Genomic DNA, 20583 nt, shown 5'->3' with positions numbered 1-20583 from the left:
GCACTAATACATTCCTATGGGAAAAAATGCTGGATCCGGCATTCAGGCAAGTCTTCCGTTTTTTTCGCCGGAGATAAAACCTTAGCATGCTGCGGTTTTCTCTTTTGCCTGATCAGTCAAAACGACTGAACGAATTGCTCTCCATTCAGAATGCATGGGGATAAAACTGATCAGTTCTTTTCCGGTATAGAGCCCCTAGGACGGAACTCTATGCCGGAAAAGAAAAACGCAAGTGTGGAAGTACCCTAACTTCTCCGTGTGCGAGTCTTAGAACCACAATCAGGACTGGATCATAGGATAGAAACGCAATGCCTTACAATGCAGTTCCTTGCTGCTACTGTCGCAATATGGATAAAGCCCCTCTCACACGGCCATAATACAGAAGCCACATACGGATAACTCCACTGTTTTACCGAACCAAACCCAGGTCACCATAGGTGAAGTCCTCTGCAGCTGTAGTAGAACCACTGGGGTTATGGAAAGAAGTAATCAGCAGGTAAAACCCTACCACCTCAGTCAGTCACCAATTTATACATCATTGACTTGTAGCAAAACCTCTCGAAAGCAAAAGGCCAAGAAAATAGCCGAAAGCAGCATTCAACCAGGCACTGAACTGGTTAAAAGTTAAAAGCAAAAAAATAATCTGTAAAATGTAGTAATTAGTATCTGAATGTGGGAGAAGTAACAGGATGCTTATAAATCTGTACCCAAGATCACAGTTTCTGACGATGCACTGCAAATACTGAGCTCCTAGTGAAGTTATGGGGGTGATCTGTGCGGTTGTCTACTGAACAATGCGTGAAAAACCCTCTTTTGGTGAACTGCACAGAAAGGGGGCGCCAGAGGGTTCGAATTCCAGACCCAAGAGCGACGCCGCTTTATCCCCTGGGGTGGGTGCAAGCTCAGGATGGAAGAGTTTTGGATGGGGAATCTGGAGGTTATAACTCATCTTCAATCTGGTTCTTGAAAAAACTTCCAGTAAGTTTCTCCTGAGCTTCCTTCATGGCTTCGACCACTGGAGGGAAAAAAAAAAAAAAAAAAAAGATAAGATTATTAAAAAAAGATCCACGGTCAGATAAATCATACATGACCTGTCAATGTCATCTCTGAGCAGGTTTGATACTGGTGTGGGGGTCCTAAATGCTCAAGCCAGCATCTGCACTGGGAAAAAAAATAAAAAATTTGGTGTATGGGATATGAATCCGCACGATCCTTTGTTCCCCAGGTACATAAGCACTGCCTAATTCGAGTAGACTGGTTTACAGGAGAAATGTGAGGGAATACCAATCATCCAAATAAGTGATGAATGGGCAGGGTTCAGCGTGCGGTGGACGAACCCCTCCACAAGATGGCGCCTGGTAACGAGACTACAGTAGCCTCATGCATGCGCTGCAAGTAGCGGCGCATGCATTAGCGTATTACATTATGAATCCGAACCCAAGTTCGTTAATGATTGTGGCTCCCATCCACAAACCCTGGTTCAGATTCGCCATTTAATACATTAATGCATGCGCCGCTACTTACTACTGTAGTCTCTCGCTACCAGGCGCCATCTTGAAAGAGCCTCATTGGAGGCAATACATTATAGCCATGTATGGAGTTAAGGATTCATTAGGAATAAGAGTTATATGAACGAACCGGTTTTGTTCAAAGCAAGCCGAACCTGGTTCGCTCATCACTAAAAGTCCCCACCCCCTTCTGAGGGTTTATTCCGCTTCGCACACTGTTCCCACAGCAGTAGTCACGCTCCCCCCTCTCTACATGCTAGCTAGGTGAAACAAGCACTGAGAAACATTACAGAGCAAAGCATGCTGGGTTTGGTTAGAAAACGCAACAGGAAGTTCTGCATGTAAACAGGAAGTTCTGCATGTAAACAGGAAGTTCTGCATGTAAACAGGAAGTTCTGCATGTAAACAGGAAGTTCTGCATGTAAACATCCTGCCAGGATGCAGTGATGCTGAGAACAGGGGAAGGAAAGTGCTGACATGACAAACAGGTATAGGAGACAAAACTATGCAGTGTTTGGGGTACTCTCAGCAGTTTAAAGAAAAAAAAAAAAACACATTTCATTATAAAAGCGGAGAACCCCTTTAACCCCTTAAGGACCGGGCTCATTTTCACCTTAAGGACCAGGCCATTTTTTGCAAATCTGACCAGTGTCACTTTAAGTGCTCATAACTTTAAAACTCTTTGACTTATCCAGGCCATTCTGAGATTGTTTTTTCGTCACATATTGTACTTCATGACACTGGTAAAATGAAGTCAAAAAATTTTTTTTTTTGCACAAAAAAATACCTAATTTACCAAAAATTTGAAAAAAATTAGCAAATTTCAAAGTTTCAGTTTCTCTACTTCTGTAATACATAGTAATACCCCAAAAAATTGTGATGACTTTACATTCCCCATATGTCTACTTCATGTTTGAATTGTTTTGGGAATGATATTTTATTTTTTGGGGATGTTATAAGGCTTAGAAGTTTAGAAGCAAATCTTGAAATTTTTCAGAAATTTACAAAAACTCAATTTTTAGCGACCAGTTCAGGTCTGAAGTCACTTTGCGAGGCTTACATAATAGAAACCACCCAAAAATGACCCCATCTAAGAAACTACACCCCTCAAGGTATTCAAAACTGATTTTTCATACATTGTTAACCCTTTAGGTGTTGCACAAGAGTTATTGGCAAATGGGGAGGAAATTTGAGAATTTCATATTTTTGTCAAATTTTTCATTTTAACCCATTTTTTCCACTAACAAAGCAAGGGTTAACAGCCAAACAAGATTGTATCTTTATTGCCCTGACTCTGCCGTTTACAGAAACACCCAATATGTGGCCATAAACTACTGTACGGCCACACAGCGGGGCGTAGAGTGAAAGGTGCGCCGTTTGGTTTTTGGAAGCCAGATTTTGCTGGACTGGTTTTTTGGCACCATGTCCCATTTGAAGCCCCCCTGATGCACCCCTAGAGTAGAAACTCCATAAAAGTGACCCCATCTAAGAAACTACACCCCTCAAGGTATTCAAAACTGATTTTACAAACTTTGTTAACCCTTTAGGTGTTGCACAAGATTTAATGGAAAATAGAGACACAATTTCAAAATTTCACATTTTTGGCAGATTTTCCATTTTAATTTTTTTTTCCAGTTACAAAGCAAGGGTTAACAGCCAAACAAAACTCAATATTTATGGCCCTTATTCTGTAGTTTACAGAAACACCCCATATGTGGTCGTAAACCGCTGTACGGGCACACGGCAGGGTGCAGAAGGAAAGGAATGCCATACGGTTTCTGGAAGGCAGATTTTGCTGGACTGTTTTTTTTGACACCATGTCCCATTTGAAGACCCCCTGATGCACCCCTAGAGTAGAAACTCCAAAAAAGTGACTCCATTTTAGAAACTACGGGATAGGGTGGCAGTATTCTTGGTACTAGTTTAGGGTACATATGATTTTTGGTTGCTCTATATTACACTTTTTGTGCAGCAAGGTAACAAGAAATAGCTTTTTTGGCACGTTTTTTTTTTTTGTTATTTACAACATTCATCTGACAGGTTAGATCATGGGGTAATTTTATAGAGCAGGTTGTCACGGACGCGGCGATACCTAATATGTATACATTATTTTTTATTTATGTAAGTTTTATACAATAACTTCATTTTTAAAACCAAAAAAATGTTTTAGTGTCTCCATAGTCTAAGAGCCATAGTTTTTTCAGTTTTTGGGCGATTATCTTGAGTAGGGTCTCATTTTTTGCGGGATGAGATGACGGTTTGATTGGCACTATTTTGGGGTGCATATGACTTTTTGATCGCTTGCTATTACACTTTTTGTGACGTAAGATGGCAAAAAATGGCTTTTTTTAGACTGTTTTTATTTTTATTTTTTTACGGTGGTCATCTGAGGGGTTAGGTCATGTGATATTTTTATAGAGCCGGTCGATACGGACGCGGCGATACCTAATATGTATACTTTTTTTTTATTTATGTAAGTTTTACAGAATGAGTTCATTTTTGAAAAAAAAAAAATCATGTTTTAGTGTCTCCATAGTCTAAGAGCCATAGTTTTTTCAGCTTTTGGGCGATTATCTTGAGTAGGGTCTCATTTTTTGCGGGATGAGATGACGGTTTGATTGGTACTATTTTGGCGTACATGCGACTTTTTTGATCACTTTTATTACCTTTTTTGGAAAGTAAGGTGGGCAAAATTTCAATTTTCTCATAGTTTTTATTTTTTTATTTTTATGGCGTTCACCGTGCGGGGAAAGTAACATGACCATTTTATAGATCAGGTCGTTACGGACGCGGCGATACCTAATATGTGTAGTTTATTTTATTTTTTTAATTTTTATTCAGTGATAAATGTTTTTTTTTTATCTTAACTTTTTTCACTTTTTTTTACATTTTTTTGACCCAGACCCACTTGGTTCTTGAAGATCCAGTGGGTCTGGTGTCTGTATAATACAGTACAGAACAATATATATTGTTCTGTACTGTATTTTACTTACACTGAACAGATCTATGCTTTCAGCACAGATCTGTTCAGCACCATGGACAGCAGGACGCCTGAGCAGGCGTCCTGTTGCCATGGGAACCCTCCCCGTCTGCTCAGAACTTCGCAGACGGGGAAGGGTAAGCACGGGGCTAAGGGGGGCTCTCTGGGGGCTCTCTCCCTCTCCATCGGGGGGCTGCAAAGGCACAGCAGCCCCCGATGGAGAGGGAGGGAGCTCCCTGACCGATGACAGTTAACTTTTTCCATACAGCGGTCCGTACGGACCGCGGTATGGAAAGGGTTAAACGGCTGACATCTTCACACATGTCAGCCGTTTATACCAGGGTGCCAGCAATGTGCTGGCACCCTGGTACAACCACTAGAAGCCAACGATCGTTCATGGGGAGGCGGGCGGGGGATCGCGATCCCGCCTGCCGCACCGCCCGCCTCCCGCACCGCCCCCACCGCATGCGACACCCCCCCCGCACCACCCTCCGGCATAAAATCGTGCAGGGGTGCAGGGGGGGGGTGAAAAATATTTATTTTAGCCACGCTAAAGTTTCTGATCGCCGCGGTCAGGGACCGCGGCGATCAGAAACTGCAAAAAGCGCAGCAAACCGCAGGTCTGAATTGACCTGCGGTTTGCTGCGATCGCCGATACGGGGGGGTCAAATGACCCCCCCTGGCGTTGTCACAGGATGCCGGCTGAAGGATTTCAGCCGAAATCCCGTTCCAATTAACCCCTGGGGCGCCGGAATACAGATTTTAAGTCAGGACGTACCGGTACGTCCTGGGTCCTTAAGGACTCGGGAAATAGGGCGTACCGGTACGTCCTAGGTCCTTAAGGGGTTAAGTTAAACGGTGAATGGCAACCAAAAAGCAATTTGGTGTGTGTGCTTCGGTGCATACATATAACACTTCTGGAGAACAGTGATCATTGGCATAGGACTCACAACATATCACAGGCACTGTTATATGGTGCCTTTCTATCAGAACTTGTGCACACGACTATTTTTTTTCCCCCGTGTCTGTTCCGTTTTTTGCGGCCATTCACTTAAACAGGGCTGCAGAGAAACCGGAAGTGACTTTGTGTGCATTCTGTGTCTGCAAGGCCATTCCGCAAAAAAAAGCAACAAAAAAAAAACAAAAAAAAAAACAGAACATGTCCTCTTATTGTCCTTATTACGGACAAGGATAGGACTCTTATTATGGCCTGGACGTTCCATTACGCAAAATGTTGAATGCACAAGACCAGTATCCGTGTTTTGCAGGTTTGCAATTTGCACACCGCAAAACAGGCAACGGTCGTGCGCACGAGCCCTAAGGCAGAAGTGTGAGCTGGCAAACTCCCCGAACTAGTTAACCTCAAAGTTAATAAAAAGGTGCGGCTTCTCGCGTACCCTGTTCAGCCGCGTTGTAGAAATACTTGTAACTCGGGTTTCCTTTGGAGTTTATGATCTCAGGACGGACGTGTCCACTGGGATCTGCAAGAAATGTCTGAAATGTAAAACCTGTAGTTCCTGGGAATACATGACATACATTACTCTGGAAGTCAGCCGGTGTGAACAGTCTAGGATATGCTATCAGTCACACAAAGAATTCTGCTTTTGTTTTGGATTATTTACAAACAGCCAACGTAAAAATCATCAAAATCCAAAAAAAAAAACCTGTAAAGTGTGAATAAGGCTACTTTCACACTAGCGTTGTTTTAATCCGGCGTTCAATTCCGACACCGGAACTGCCCACCAGATCCGGAAAAACGTGTGAAAACGGATTACATTTGAATCCTGATCAGGATTTTTGATCACAATGAAAAAAAATGCAGTGGAAAAAACGGATCCGCCATTTATGGACTTTAACTTTTTTTTCACATTTTTCGGGTTTAACATGCAAAAGCCGGATCCGTTTTGACTGAACACACAGCGCCAGATCCGGCGTTAATGCAAGTCAATGGGAAAAAGGCCTGATCCGGCGTTCAGTCAAAGTGTTCAGGCTTTTTGGCCGGAGGTAAAAATACTGCATGCTACGTTTTTCTGAAAAGCCTGATCAGTCAAAAAGACTGAACTGAAGACATCCTGATGCATCCTGAAGGACTGACTCTCCATTCAGAATGCATGGGGATAAAACTGATCAGTTCTTTTCCGGATTTGAGCCCCTAGGACGGAACTCAGGGCCGGAAAAGAAAAACGCTAGTGTGAAAGTACCCTAATGCGCTGAAAATGAATCATATACTACACTCACCCAGGAAGAGAATTCTAGGGATGTATGCACCGTCGGGGCTGAAGGCTTCATCCTTTGGCTCTTCCTCATCCTATGTGAAGGCAATAAAAATGAATTTGATGTGTTTTGTACAAAGGGTTGACTCACCGCAAACAGTGCCTTACAGGGGTTGTCCGGTTTTCCCATATTGATGACTTATCCTCAACCTATTTAAATTAAAGGGGTTTTCCAGGAATAAACTATTCCTCAGGATAGGTCATTAACATCAGATAGGTTGGATGTCTGACTACCCGAAACCCCACTGATCAGCTGTATGAAGAGGCCACGGCAGTCTGTTCAATGCTGCGGCTTTCTCACAGCACCGCACATTGTATAGTGGCTAGGCTTGGTATTGCAGCCTAGTGACGTCACATTCGTGTCAATAGACTTGAGCTGCAATGCCAAGTACGACCACTGTAAAATGTATGGCGCTGTGCTTGGCAGGCTGTGAAGCGGCACTCAGACCCATTCAAACAACTGATCGGCAGGGGTGCCGGGAGTCCGATTCACACCAATCTCATTTTGATGAGCTATCCTGAGGACAGGTCATCAATATTGTACTCCCAGAAAGACCCTTTAAAAGATGAGAAAGTGTTGCTACAGGGGATATGTAAAAAAACTTGAGAATTCAAAAGACTGGACATCCATGTAACACAGACACCCTGGGGGAGACTTTTCTACGATGTCTATGTGTCCTAATAGGGCATACAGGCCGGCCCACCCCTTTAAATTGGATCTCTTTAAAAGGGTTGTCCAATTTCAGGCGGAAACCAGACAATCCCTGCAAAGTGCCCAAAATCAAGACCTTACCTTACAGATCCCACACCATTGCTCTGGGCTTTATTTACCTGGCTGCAGAGGTGACATCATGTCGACCACAAGTGACTGCTGCAGTCTATCACTGACCTCGTCGGGTGCACTGCTGAGGCCAGCGATTGGCTGCAGTGGATAGGTGTTGTGGACAGGACGTCACCACTGAAGCTGGTGGTACAAGATCCGTGAAGTACTTACTTACACCTGCTCTTTATTTCAGCTGGATCCTGGTAGTTGTTCAGTTTCCTTTTAAAACCAGACAACCCATTTAGGGATGCACCCCTCTCTCCAGAACCAGGCACCGCTCTGTACACTGTGTAGGGCAGGGATCAGCACTCATCGGCACTCCAGCTGCTGCGAAACTACAGTTCCCAACATACACACTTATCTGTATGTATAACCCCCATAGAAGTGAAAGGAGGATTCTGGGAGTTGTAGTTTTAGAACAGTTGGAGTGCCGGAGGTTGCTGGTCCCTGGTGTGGGGGCTGCGCCTAGTCACTACTCTCTCGCTCGTTTGGGACTGAGCTTCAGTAACCAGGCACGGCCACTACACTGTATACGGCGCTGTACCTGCATGCTCTGCAATGATTGAGGGTGTCAGGCGTCAGAGCCGCCAATCTAATGCCGACAACCTGTCTTGCAGAACACTGCATGGTACGTGTACAAGCAGGATAGCCATACATGTCCATCCACCGTATAGGCTTACAAACTGGGCGGGCGCCACGATTATGCGCGGCGGCTTATTTTTTTTTTTTTTTTATAGTTTGGACTCTCAGACGTGGCGATATGTAATATGTTTATTTATTGTTTATATATTTTATATGTAAAATTGGGAAAGGATGTGATTTATACTTAATATTCTGGTGTTTTTTTTTTACTTTTTATTTGATAACCATTTCCACCCTTAGGGGCTAGAACCTGGGATCTTTTAATCCCTTGTCCTATTTACCCTAATAGAGCTCTAGCGTCCTGGCTGCCATGGTAACAGATCGGAGCCCCAGGATTACACTGCTGGGGCTCCGATCAGAAGCTGCCACCAATGAGACGAGGTGAGGGGACTCTGGTCACTGCCACCAATGATTTTAATACTGGTGGGGGGTGCACTGCGCCACCAATGATAATTAACCTTTAATACAGATACAGGAGGCGGGTGTGGCAGAATCACATAGCCGGCACCCGACCTCCGAGAGGGAACTGCGATCAGCGGCAGTTAACCCCTCAGGTGCCGCACCCGCCTTCTGCATCTGTAAGAGGAGCTTTTATGGGTCCATACTGTAATAACTAATCCCTTCTCCCTGGCTGTAGCGCTGTCCAATCACAGCGCAGAGCGTCACAGCCAGGGAGGAGGGGAGTTGTTTTTTTTCTCCCTGGCAGTGACGCTCTGCGCAGTGATTGGACAGCGCTACAGCCAGGGAGAAGGAACGCCCAGGGAGAAAAGCTGATGTCTCCTCCCTGGTGTTCCGATGGTAGTAATTAGCATACAGCGCGGGAGACGGTAACGGGGGCCACAGCGGGCGAACGGAGAGGCGCCCAGGAATAATAGTAAGTGCTCTACATGTCCTGCTACTTAGTTAATAAAGTCCGGACCCATGAAAGGTCCTCTGGTTAATTATCATTGGTGGAACAGTGGCCACAGTCCCTCCCCTCCTCATTGGTGGCAGTGGCTGGCCAGCATCACAGCTGGAAGGAAGGAACACTCTCCTTCCTTCCCGCTGTATGGCCGCGCGCGATGTGCACTTGGCGTCTCCGCTCCTCTCTATTGCCGCGGCCCGGCAAACAAATCTTCCAGGGCCCGGAGCTGGGTTGGGGACCACTGGTCTACAGCATAGTTACCTCCACGTTTACCATGACGAAGCTATGGGAAAGCTCAGAGATCTCCTTGGACTCAGCAAACTTTGGCTTCAGAGCTGCAGGAGAAATAAACATAGTAATAAAGTTGAGGACCCTTCAGATGTCACACAGATCGTTACTCACATTGTCATTCGGGACACACAGTATGAACACTCGCCAAACTGGAGTTTCTAAAAATGCATTCCCATGGGCCCCCTTTTCAGGGTTTTGCCACCATGTTTAACTGGGGTACCGCAATACCAATGCTCGTTGGAAGAAAAGTGACCATATGCCTGCTGGAAAAAAAAAATGATGGTCACCCATGGTTTATAAGGAGCGTCCAGGACCGAGCTCTGTTTCGTGTCTGGCTCCTGGGTTTAGTGAACAGCAGGAAGCCCCCTCTAAGAGCCAGACATGGACTAAATGCCAATGAGGGATAAAGAAAATGCCTATAAAGGGTTAAACAGAAGGCTCCTCTTCCATAGCCTGTGTAAAACAGCACCCCCAAACTCAATGCAATCTGCCAGGGGGGGTCTTCCATCAAAAACATGTCACTTATCCAGAGGACATAAAAGAGAAATGTCAGAGAGGTGGGTGTCCGATCGCCGGGACCCCCGCAGTTTGCTAGAATGGCCGTTTTTGGTCTGAATGGCTATATGCTTACATGCAAACATTTTCTTGGGTCGGTCAACGCAGGGAAAAGACCTGGGGTCAACACTAGGACCCCCTAAGTGATCGAACATTTATCACCTACCCCCCTGGTCAGAAGGGAAATGTTTTTGACTGTATTAACCTCTTTATAGCATTAGATGGGGGTTGTAGTCACAGGCAAATATAAAAAGAGGCCTAGCGGAAACGAGAGGTTAGTGCTGGATCCTGCTGCTGTGATACTACAACTCCCAGCATGCCTACTTGCTCTGCTTTTGTTTTAACTCCAACAGAAGTGAAAGGAGGATGCTGGGAGTTGTAGTTTTAGAAGAAGAGCGGTAGAGCCGAAAGGTTGCTTATCCCTGCTATAGGCCTTCTAGCTTGGAGGGTAGTGTCAAGGGCATTCTAATCTAAAAACTAAGATTTAGTCTTACCGAGAAACAGTTTTCCAGGAGTCCGAGATGACAGCACCACTGGAGGATGTCCTATTGATCTCTGCAGGGACAGGAAGCGAGACCTCCCCGCCCCCACTCTCCAGTGTTTTCCAAATTACTACACCGGATAGAATCCAACTTATTTATTTGAACTCACAATGGTTAACATCACATTGATCCATAAAGTCAAAACAAAAAGAAACAAGGGGGGAGTGTGTGGGGGGGTAATACCGGGTGCAGTCATGTCGGACTCCTGGAAAACCATTTACCAGTAAGGCTAAATCTTAGTTTCCAGGACGTCCCTCCATGACAACACCACTGGAGAACTATCAAATTAGACAGAACTGGGGGGAACTTTCCGTCCAAATGCCAGGTCTTGGTTGGCTAGTAAATCTAGCCTATAATGTAAGAAAACTAGACCAAGTAGCTGCCTTGCAAATTTGGTAAGAGGCCTCAGCGTTCTCTGCCCACGAGGCGGCCATGGCCCTGGTCAAATGGGCTCTCACAGTCACAAAGGGCAGGATACACCCTGAAGTCTGTAGGATTCCACGATTGTCTCTTTTATCCATCTAGCCAAGGTCTGTTTTGAGGCCTTGCTGCCTCTGTTCCTTCCACCGAACTGAATGAAAAGATTAGCCCATTTCCTCCAGGATTCTGTTCTCTGAAGATATGCCAGGAATATTCTTCTGACGTTTAGACGATGGAAACGCTCCTCCTGCACCTTTTTGGGGGAGGCACAAAAAGGAAGGAAAAATTATTTCCTGTTCTCTATGAAAAGGAGAGACCACCTTTGGTAAGAAAGATGGATCCAGCCTTAGTATTTACGGTCGTCTAAGATCTTCAAGTATGGTTCAGCAATCGACAAGGCCTGAATCTCCCCTATTCTACGGGCCGTAGTTATAGCTACCAGGAACGAGGCTTTGAGGGACAAAAGATATCAGATATATGTTCTACTGGTTCAAAAAGTTTCCAGAACCGCTTTCAGTTCTCTGAAATTTGATGATCTTTGACTGTCCTGGATGGACCATTTTCCCTGAAAGAAGCAGCCTTTCCAATGGGCGAACCAACGTTTCCGACTTGCGTCCGTGTTGATTACCGCCGCTGGAGACATATTCCAGGGAACTCCCCTCTGTAGGTTTTTCAGATCCAACCACCAGGATAGGGAGCTCCTTACTTTCGCTGGAAGGATCATTTTTGGAATTGATGGAGCGGTGGTCTCTGTCCCATCTTGATAGCACTGTCTCCTGTAAAGTCCTTGATTGGAATTGTGCCCAAGGGACCATTGGGATGCAAGATGTCATTAGTCCCAGTATTTGCTTGGATTCTCTTAAGGTACAACTTCCCCTTTTTTTTGAAGGAGTCGATCCTTTCTCTTATCTTTTCTTGTTTAAAACGAGGGAGATAATAACGCTGCTCCTCTAAGTCTAGAAGAGTTCCCAGAAATATTTTCCTGGTATCTGGGTGCAGGTCCGATTTCTCGTAATTTACTATCCATCCCATTTCTTTTAAAAGGGATAGCATCTGTTGAAGATGACCCTCCAGAAGCTGTTCCGATTTTGCTACGAGTAGAAAATTGTCCAGGTATGGCACTATCATTATGTGACTTTGTCTCAAATAGGCCATTATCTCTGCCATCAATTTCGTAAATATATATGTGGGGCTGAGGATATTCCAAACGGAAGACATTGGAACTGGTAGTGGTAGATTCTACCTTTGATACGGATTGCAAATCTCAGGTATTGTTGGTGCTGTTGATGAACAGGGATGTGATAGTGTACATCCTTTAAGTCTATGGTGCACAAGAATGCTCCCGGAGTTATAAGTGAAGTTGTAGATCTTATTGACTCCATGTTGAATTTGTGGTATATAATCCATTTGTTCAGGAACTTTACATTTATTATCGTCCTGAATGACCCGTCTGTCTTTTATGAAGAACAGTTTTGAATAATGTCCCTTGAATTCCTGTGGATAAGGCACCGGGATTATTGCGCCTAGACTGGCAAGCTTCTGTATGTCTGCTAGAAGCTGCTCCTGTAGAGACGTGGTCTGAAATTCCGTAATTTGAAAATTGTGGGGAGGAGGACAACGGAATTCTAGTCTGAACCCCTTGCGGATAGAATCTAGAATCCACTGGTAGTGCGTAATTCGCAGCCACCTCTGCCAGAAGTAACGAAGCCCCCACCGGCCTGGAGTCATTGTCTTCCTGGATTATTATTGGAATTTGGATTGAGGAGAAATACTCTTCCTCCTTTCCTTTAGGATAGCTCCATCTCCCCATCTAGCCTTTACCTCTAGGTGTTGTATTTTCGAAACTGTCTAGAGAATTTCCGAAATGGCTGCAGCGTCCTTGATTTCTCCTCGGGAAAGCCTTTCTTCTTATCCGTTGCTCTTTCTAGAATAGTATCCAGGTCTGGTCCAAACAGATAAGATCCGGAGAAGGGGATTGCACATAATTTATTCTTGGAAGCTATCTCCACTGACCATGACTAAAGCCAAAGAGCCATATTTGTTAATGTCTCATTCCGAGCTGAAAAACTGATAGACTCAGCTGAAGCATCTGCCATGAAGGCTGTAGCCATCTTCAACAGTGGTAGAGACTCCAATATCTCCTCTCTAGAGGTTTTTAATTTGAGATGGTTTTCAAGCTGATCTAGCCAAAGGTTCATTTCTCTGGCTACTGACGTGGCAGCAATATTTGTGTTGATAGACACAGCCGAAGATTCCCAAGCTTTCTTTAATAATCCATCTGTCTTATGATCCATTGGATTCTTCATCTGAGAGGAGTCTTCAAAGGGGATCGTAGTTTTCTTTGCCACCTTTGCTACTTGAATGTCGACTTTAGGGATTTCTTCCCAGAATTTTGTCTCTTCCGGATTGAATAGAAGTCTGCCTTTAAATTCACGTGGTAAATACAGTTTCTTTTCCGCATCTTCCCACTCCTCCTTTATTAATTCTTTCAAATTTGAGTTTACTGGAAAGAGTTCTTCTTTTTCGCTCTCAGGCCCCTGAACATCTCATCCTGAATAGTTCGGGCCTGTTCCTCATCTTCTACCGCCATAGTTTGTCTTACTGCAGTTAGAAGGGGATCTGGATCCCAGCAGGAAAAGAGGTTCCTCCTCAATTCTTCCGAAAAGGAGGGAGGGAAACTCTGATCATCTTCCTCCAATTCTCCATCTGAATAATATAAGCCATTGTCTTTAGAGTCAGAACCCATTTGAACCCTGGGTCTCTTCGACGGTGGCGGAGAGGGGACTGGGGATGGAACCAGGTTAGACACAGACGCCTGAACTTCCTCTCTTCTCATAACTCTCAAGTCCGACAAATAAGAAGGCTGCTCCTCTTTAAGAGTTTTTGGAAGGCAGTCAGGGCATAATTGTTTCTTGTAAGACTCCAGAAGTCTTTTAGTACAGGTCATACATAGGACTTGTGTCCTATCTCTTTCTCAACCTAGAGAGAGAACACAAGAGATTCCTATAGTCCATACATTTTGCCGGACAGGACAGGGAAAGTAACTTACATAACCCTGGGCAGGCGAATCTGTACTAGCCTCCGGCTTTCCAGATACCTGGACCTCCATGATGCACAGACTGAACCCCTCAGCTGCCATCATATAAATGGGCTTACCCCATTAGGTCCACCCCCCGCCGCAGCACCGCTCCTCCTCGGGGACTCATTCCATGGAAGAGTCAACCCCCATGTGAGGCCTCACTAAATCAAGGCCTCCAGCATGCATCAGAGGGCAACGACATATTCCGGCGCACGCGCCTGCACTTCGGGCCACGTGACCTGACCGGCAATCGCGCACACAGACGCACGCCCAGAGGAGGAGCAGGAGCCGCAGCAGAGTTCCCTCAGGAGAAGCGGCATCGGCTTCCCCGATACCGCGGCTTCCTCCACAGAGATGATGCAGGAGTTTTAGTTTGGACCCTTCACCAAGCTCCCTACAGGTATCGGGGAAGAGCTAAGGGACCCCTTCCCAGAGAGGTGCTAGCTTAGGCTATCGGAGACTTTGAGGAGAGGCATAAACCCCCCGACCCAGCCTTCTTTTTCTAAATAGGGTACTTCTCCTCTTCATCCCTAAGCAGGAAATCCTTCTCTGCATCCCTATCCCTGCAGGGAAAGGAAGAACACTGGAGAGTGGGGGCGGGGAGGTCTCGCTTCCTGTCCCTACAGAGATCAATAGGACATCCTCCAGTGGTGCTGTCATGGAGGGGCGTCCTGGAAAATGGGGCTTTCAATAAGAAATTAAAAAACAAAAACAACAAAAACACAAGTAGATGTTTTCTTACCTTTGCAGGCGCCGCACCAGGTTTTATGGATCACAAGCATGATTGGTAAACCGCTGCCAAAACAGAGAACAGATCAGCCGACACGTCCCATACCATATGTGCTAGTAGGGCACCATAGAACGGCATTTCCCCAAAGACCCAATTGGCCATTACCTGCTGGCTGCTTCCTGCTTCCCGTCTTCCAGAGTTCTCCAGTGGATGTGGTCTCCAAAGCCTAAAAAATAAAAGATAGTTGCAAGAAAAACAAAAACAAATCAATAAGATAAGCTTAAAGGGGAATTCCCATCACATACAATGGGGGCATATCGCTAGGATATGCCCCCATTGTCTGATAGGTGCGGGTCCCACCTCTGGGACCTGCACCTATAAGGAGAACAGAGCAGGAAGAGCTGTGGCTGGAGGACCCCGGGTCTCTCAGGTGTGCTCATGCCAGGCTTGGGTGGCAACATGCCAAACCAGAATATTTCCAGAAAAGGTACTTTGCTGGTAACAGGTCCACCCAGGACACCTAAGGCTACTTTCACACTAGGGTTTTGGCTTTCTGTTTGCGAGATCCGTTCAGGGCTCTCTCACAAGCGGTCCAAAACGGATGAGTTTTTCCCTAATGCATTCTGAATTGATAAGGATCCGCTCAGAATGCATTAGTACCATCTCCATTCCACTTTGGAGGCGGACACCAAAACGCTGCTTGCAGCGGATCCGTTCTAACATACAATGTAAGGCTACTTTCACACTTGCGTTGTTCTTTTCCGGCATTGAGTTCCATCCTATGGGCTCTATACAGGAAAAGAACTGATCAGTTTTATCCCTATGCATTCTGAATGGAGAGTAATCCGTTCAGGATGCATCAGGACGTCTTCAGTTCAGTCTTTTTGACTGTTCAGGATGGAGATAATACTGCAACATGCTACGGTTTTCTCTCCGGCGAAAAAAACTGAAGACTTGCCTGAACGCCGGATCCGGCATTTTTTCCCATAGGAATGAATTAGCGCCGGATCGGGCATTCAGAATACCGGAATGCCGGATCCGGCGTTCGCAGATTGGTAAAAATGTGAAAAAAAATGTACAAGACGGATCCGTCGGTCCGCATGACAAGCGGAGAGACGGATCCGTCCTTGCAATGCATTTGTGAGACGGATCCGTCTCACAAATGCTTTCAGTCAGCGGCAGATCGGCGGATCCGGCGGGCAGTTCCGAAGACGGAACGGCTTGCCGGATCTCTCTGCCGCAAGTGTGAAAGTAGCCTTAGTCAATGGGGATGGATCCCAATCTGACAACAGAAAACGGATCCGTCCTCCTTTGACTTTCAATGGTGTTCAAGACGGATCCGTCTTGGCTGTTACAGATAATACAAACAGATCCATTCTGAACGGATGCATGCGGTTGTATTATCTGAACGGATCCGTCTTGGCTGTTACAGATAATAAAAACAGATCCATTCTGAACGGATGCATGCGGTTGTATTATCTGAACGGATCCGTCTGTGCAGATCCATGACGGATCCGTACCAAAACACGAGGGTGAAAGCAGCCTAACCTACTCAGGCACAGAGGATGCCCACTCAACCATCTAGTGACACCTACTCAGTAAGCCCTCTTACCCATCATGATACCCATGGTGCCCAGCCGATCCTCCGGTGACGCCCAGGATGCCAATCAGCAAGAGGGGCTACATAGGGTGGACACTAAGTCAACTACAGAGCAATGTGCACAGCCACAGAGTCTCCAGCTAGAGGGCAGACCAGTGGCATTACCTCTGCCCAGCCCTTCACCAGCAGATACCAGTGCTGTCCCAGCCCAGTCAGCCCCCCTGGTGACACCCAGAATGCCCAGTAAGCCTTGGTGATTCTCTGGACACTAGATCAGCTATAGGGCGATGTGGCCAGTCACAGTCACCAAATTAAACTGGTCAGCCCTAGCGCCGGCAGCATGCACACAGCAGTGCCATTACCTCTGCCCAGCGCCCCAGCAGCAGACACCAGCGCTGCCCCTACAGCCAGCAGGAGGACGCCGACACACAGCACCGAACACCGGCTGTTACAAAGCAGCATGTTAGCGGAGAGCAGCTTAGACCGAGCACTGGAGGAGGAGCGTCCGGGGGAAGTGATGTGAGCCGGATGGAGGAGGCGGCCCCGCAGTGACCGGGAGGAGGCGCCATCACGGCCGATAGAGACAGACCCCATATATCAGCTCTCTGTCCCTGGCGCCTCATTCCTAAGGGGCTAGGCAGAGCAGGTGGGCGCCCGCCGCCTAGGGCAGCACCATTGTAGGGGGCACCTGATTACGTTGCAAGTACGGGTGAAAAACAGCGACCAAAAATGTATCTATGGCGATCAACCTCTGGGATGTTCCTATGTGGAACCATTCATTTCAATGGGGCCGCAAAAAAACGAAAAATGACTCTGTGTGTATTCCATATCCGTATGTCTGCAAAAAAAAAACAGAGCATCCTATTCTGGTCCCTTCTGCGGACAAGGACAGGCATTGTTACAATGGATCCACACACAAAAAAAGGAATGTTACACGGACGTCACCCTTTTTTTGCAGATCCATGTTTTGGGGGCTGCAAAATACATACGGTCTCGTGCATGACCGTGTGCCCCTGTGCCCGTGCTGCGGTCCGCAATAAATGGGCACCGACCACGTGCCCGCCATCTGAGGACGCAGACCCATTCACTTGAATGGGATCCGTGATCCGCATCCAACAGTCTGCACCACAGAAAAGTAGTGAATGCACTACTTTTTTGCGGTGCGGAGGCACAGACAGAAAACCCCCGTAGTGCTTTCGATCCGTGCCTCCGTTCCGCACCGTCTCTTCCGGATTGCGGACCCTTTCAATTCAATGGGTGATACTGGGCGCACACGGCCAGTGCCCGTATATTGCGCACCGCAATACAGGCACGGACCTGCCACGGTCGTGTGCATGAGGCCTTAGGATGCATTCACACAACCAGTTGTATTTTGCGGTCTGCAATGCGCGGATCCGCAAAAAAATACAGATGACGCCTGTGTTGCATCTATTTTTTTTGCGGATCCATTGTAACAATGTCTGCAAAACGGACAAGAATAGGACATGTTCTATCCTTTTTGCGGGGCCGCGGAATGGACAGCACACGGAGTGCTGTCCGCATTTTTTGCGGACATATTGAAATGACTGGGTCTGCAGATCAGATGCGGAGCAAATCTACGGTCGTGTGAATGAGGCCTTACCGATATTGATGACCTAATCCCCAGGATAGTTCATCAATATCTGTAATCGGTGGGGATCCGACACCCTCGTGATCAGCTGTTTTCAGTATGAGCTGGAAACTAAGGCCTAATGCACACAACTGTATCTATTTTGCATTCCGTAAATCGCAGATCCGCAAAATATAGATGCGATCCGTGTTTTTTGCAGACCCATTAACTTTCACGGCATCTGAGAGTGCAAAACTGGAGCGATTCCCCCACGCAGCGATCAATAAATGAGCCCTCATAGAACTCTGCAGACATACGATAACTATAAAAAATAAAAAAAATAAAAATTATGGGAGTAAAAATATGGTGAAGAAAAAATTTATTTTTTCCAAAGCTTTTATTTTTTTTTAAGTATTAAAACTCAAGGAAAAACTATAGAAATATGGTATTGCCGTAGGTGTACTGACCTGGAGAATGAAGGTCATCGGTCAGTTTTACTGCATAGGGAACGCCATAGAAACAAAACCCATAAGGCCTCATGCACACGACCTTATGTATTTTGCGATCCGCAAAAAATACGGATGACATCCGTGTGCATTCTGTATTTTGCGGAACGGAACAGCTGGCCCCTAATAGAACAGTCCTCTCCTTGTCCGTAATGCGGACTATAATAGGACATGTTCTACTTTATTGTGGAACGGACATACAGAAATGGAATGCACACGGAGTAACTTCAGTTTTTTAATGGAACGGACACAGAAAAAAAATACGTTCGTGTGCATGAGGCCTAAAACTGTGGTGGAATTTTTTTCCAGCTTCCTACTTCATCGTATGCAACATTAAAGGGGTATTCCAGTAATTTCTAGTTATCCCCTGCGCTCGGCTATGTCCATCAGTCTAAGGGCTCGTTCACACGAACGTGTGAAGCCCATGCTGTGGACCACAATTTGCGGTCCGCAATGCACGGGCACCGTCCGTGGGGCAGGCGCATGGGGATCGCAGACCCATTCACTTGAATGGGTCTGCAGAAGCACGGAACGGAACCCCAGAAAGCACTCCATAGTGCTCCGTTCCGTTCTTCCGTTCCTCATCTCCGGATTTGGGGACCCATTGAAATGAATGGGTCTGCATCCGTGATACGAAATGGCCACGGAACGGTGCCCGTGTATTGCGGATCTGCAATATACCGGTAGCAAGGGGCTCTGCACAGTTGCTGCAGCTCACGCTCAGACAGCACAATGCTGCAGTCTGAGCGTGAGCTACTGAAAGGGTGGACATCCCTGTGTCCGTCCAGGCCCTGCGCCGGACGGAGGACATGGAGCCAGAAAACCGGACTGTCCGGCCTAAAACCGGTCGTCTGGCCACCCTACCCAGACCACTTAGTACAGATGCCAGGTGCAATCCATTGTGATGCAAGGGACAGCATCTGCACATGGTCTGCAGCCTGCGCCGATGCTCTCCCTTGCCCTAGGCTGTATCGCGCAGGGCAAGGGCTGTTTATATTTTCACACTGCTAGGTGGAAGCTTCCGCCTAGCAGTGTTCCTGGTGACGTCACCGGCACTGATGGGCCAGCTTTAGTGCTGCCCTAGCCACTTTACAGGCCCGCCCATTAGTGCTGGTGATGTCACTGGGCTCACTGCTAGGCAGAAGCCTCCACCTAGCAGCCCCTATGGAGAGCCCTGTACGTCACTGGATCTCCAAAAAAAAGCCTTTTCCCTGCGCAATTCAGTCCAGGGCAAAGGAGAGCATCCGAGCTTGAAATGCTCCGATGCTTATGTCAGAGGGCTGTCTGGGTGAAGAAGGGGATAAGTCTTCTATTTCGGTGATGTCATTGGCGCAGGCGCACTGAGGGAGTTCTGAGGAGGCAAGCCTCCTCATCTCAGAGCGCCTGCGCCGAATGAACACAGGCGCGCAATTTTTGAAATGCCGACAGGGCCGGCCGGAGGAGGAGATCCCGGCTGGCCCTGTCAATCAACACGACGACGGGGCGGTTCTCTGCAGCTGCTACCAGCAAGTAGCCTCCCTACTTGCTGGTAGAGACCTAATTTACATATTATAAAAGTTCGTTTTTAGAAGAAACTGCTGAATCAAAGTAAGTAAGACCATTATATTTTCATATATCACAGTATAAGTAATTTAACTAGCCCAAAAAAAAAAAAAAGACTTTAGTGGGGTGACAGAAGCCCTTTAAAAGGCTATTCTAGTTACATGTTAACCCCTACGCACTGCCTAGGCCTAGGGGATGACTTGTAGTAATCGCAATACCCTTTAAAGGGGTTCTGCAGTTTTTTTTAAACTGATGATCTATCCTCCGGCCTTCTCGCTGTTTACCGCAGGCCCAGTGACGTCAATGGCCTGGGCGCAGCTAAGCTCTGTTCACTTGAATGGAGCTTAGCCCCGCCCAGGCCATTGATACTAGTCGTGACATCATTGGGCCAGCGGTACAGCGAGAAGTCTGCGGCCCCCGCCGATCAGATGCTTATGATCTATCCAGAGGATAGATCATCAGTTTAAAAAACTGCAGAACCCCTTTAAGGGCAGGGTGATTTGGGCTAAAAAATAGGGACTGTCCCTTCAAGAGGGACACCTGGAACTATACACATGCCACCTATGTCACAGGCAGCACACATTCTCAGCATCTGCCGTG

The 20583-nt window shown here is 46.6% G+C and overlaps 1 protein-coding gene across 1 annotated transcript; it reads right to left on the bottom strand.

Annotated features, from left to right (window-relative positions):
• Positions 1 to 248: 248 nt before the first annotated feature.
• Positions 249 to 16875, bottom strand: TXNDC12 (thioredoxin domain containing 12). The gene is made up of 7 exons (XM_040407507.1): positions 16710 to 16875; positions 14913 to 14973; positions 14760 to 14812; positions 9392 to 9465; positions 6727 to 6796; positions 5886 to 5969; positions 249 to 1015 (listed from the first exon to the last, which is right to left on the bottom strand). The coding sequence occupies exons 1-7, from the start codon at positions 16807 to 16809 to the stop codon at positions 939 to 941; spliced, it is 519 nt and encodes a 172-aa protein (XP_040263441.1). The 5' UTR covers positions 16810 to 16875; the 3' UTR covers positions 249 to 938.
• Between the last annotated feature and the right edge of the window lie 3708 nt (positions 16876 to 20583).

Source organism: Bufo bufo, chromosome 9, assembly GCF_905171765.1.
Source record: "Bufo bufo chromosome 9, aBufBuf1.1, whole genome shotgun sequence".
NCBI lineage: Eukaryota > Metazoa > Chordata > Amphibia > Anura > Bufonidae > Bufo > Bufo bufo.
Note: the sequence above shows the minus strand (reverse complement) of the source record. Positions and strands in the feature narration are given on the sequence as shown.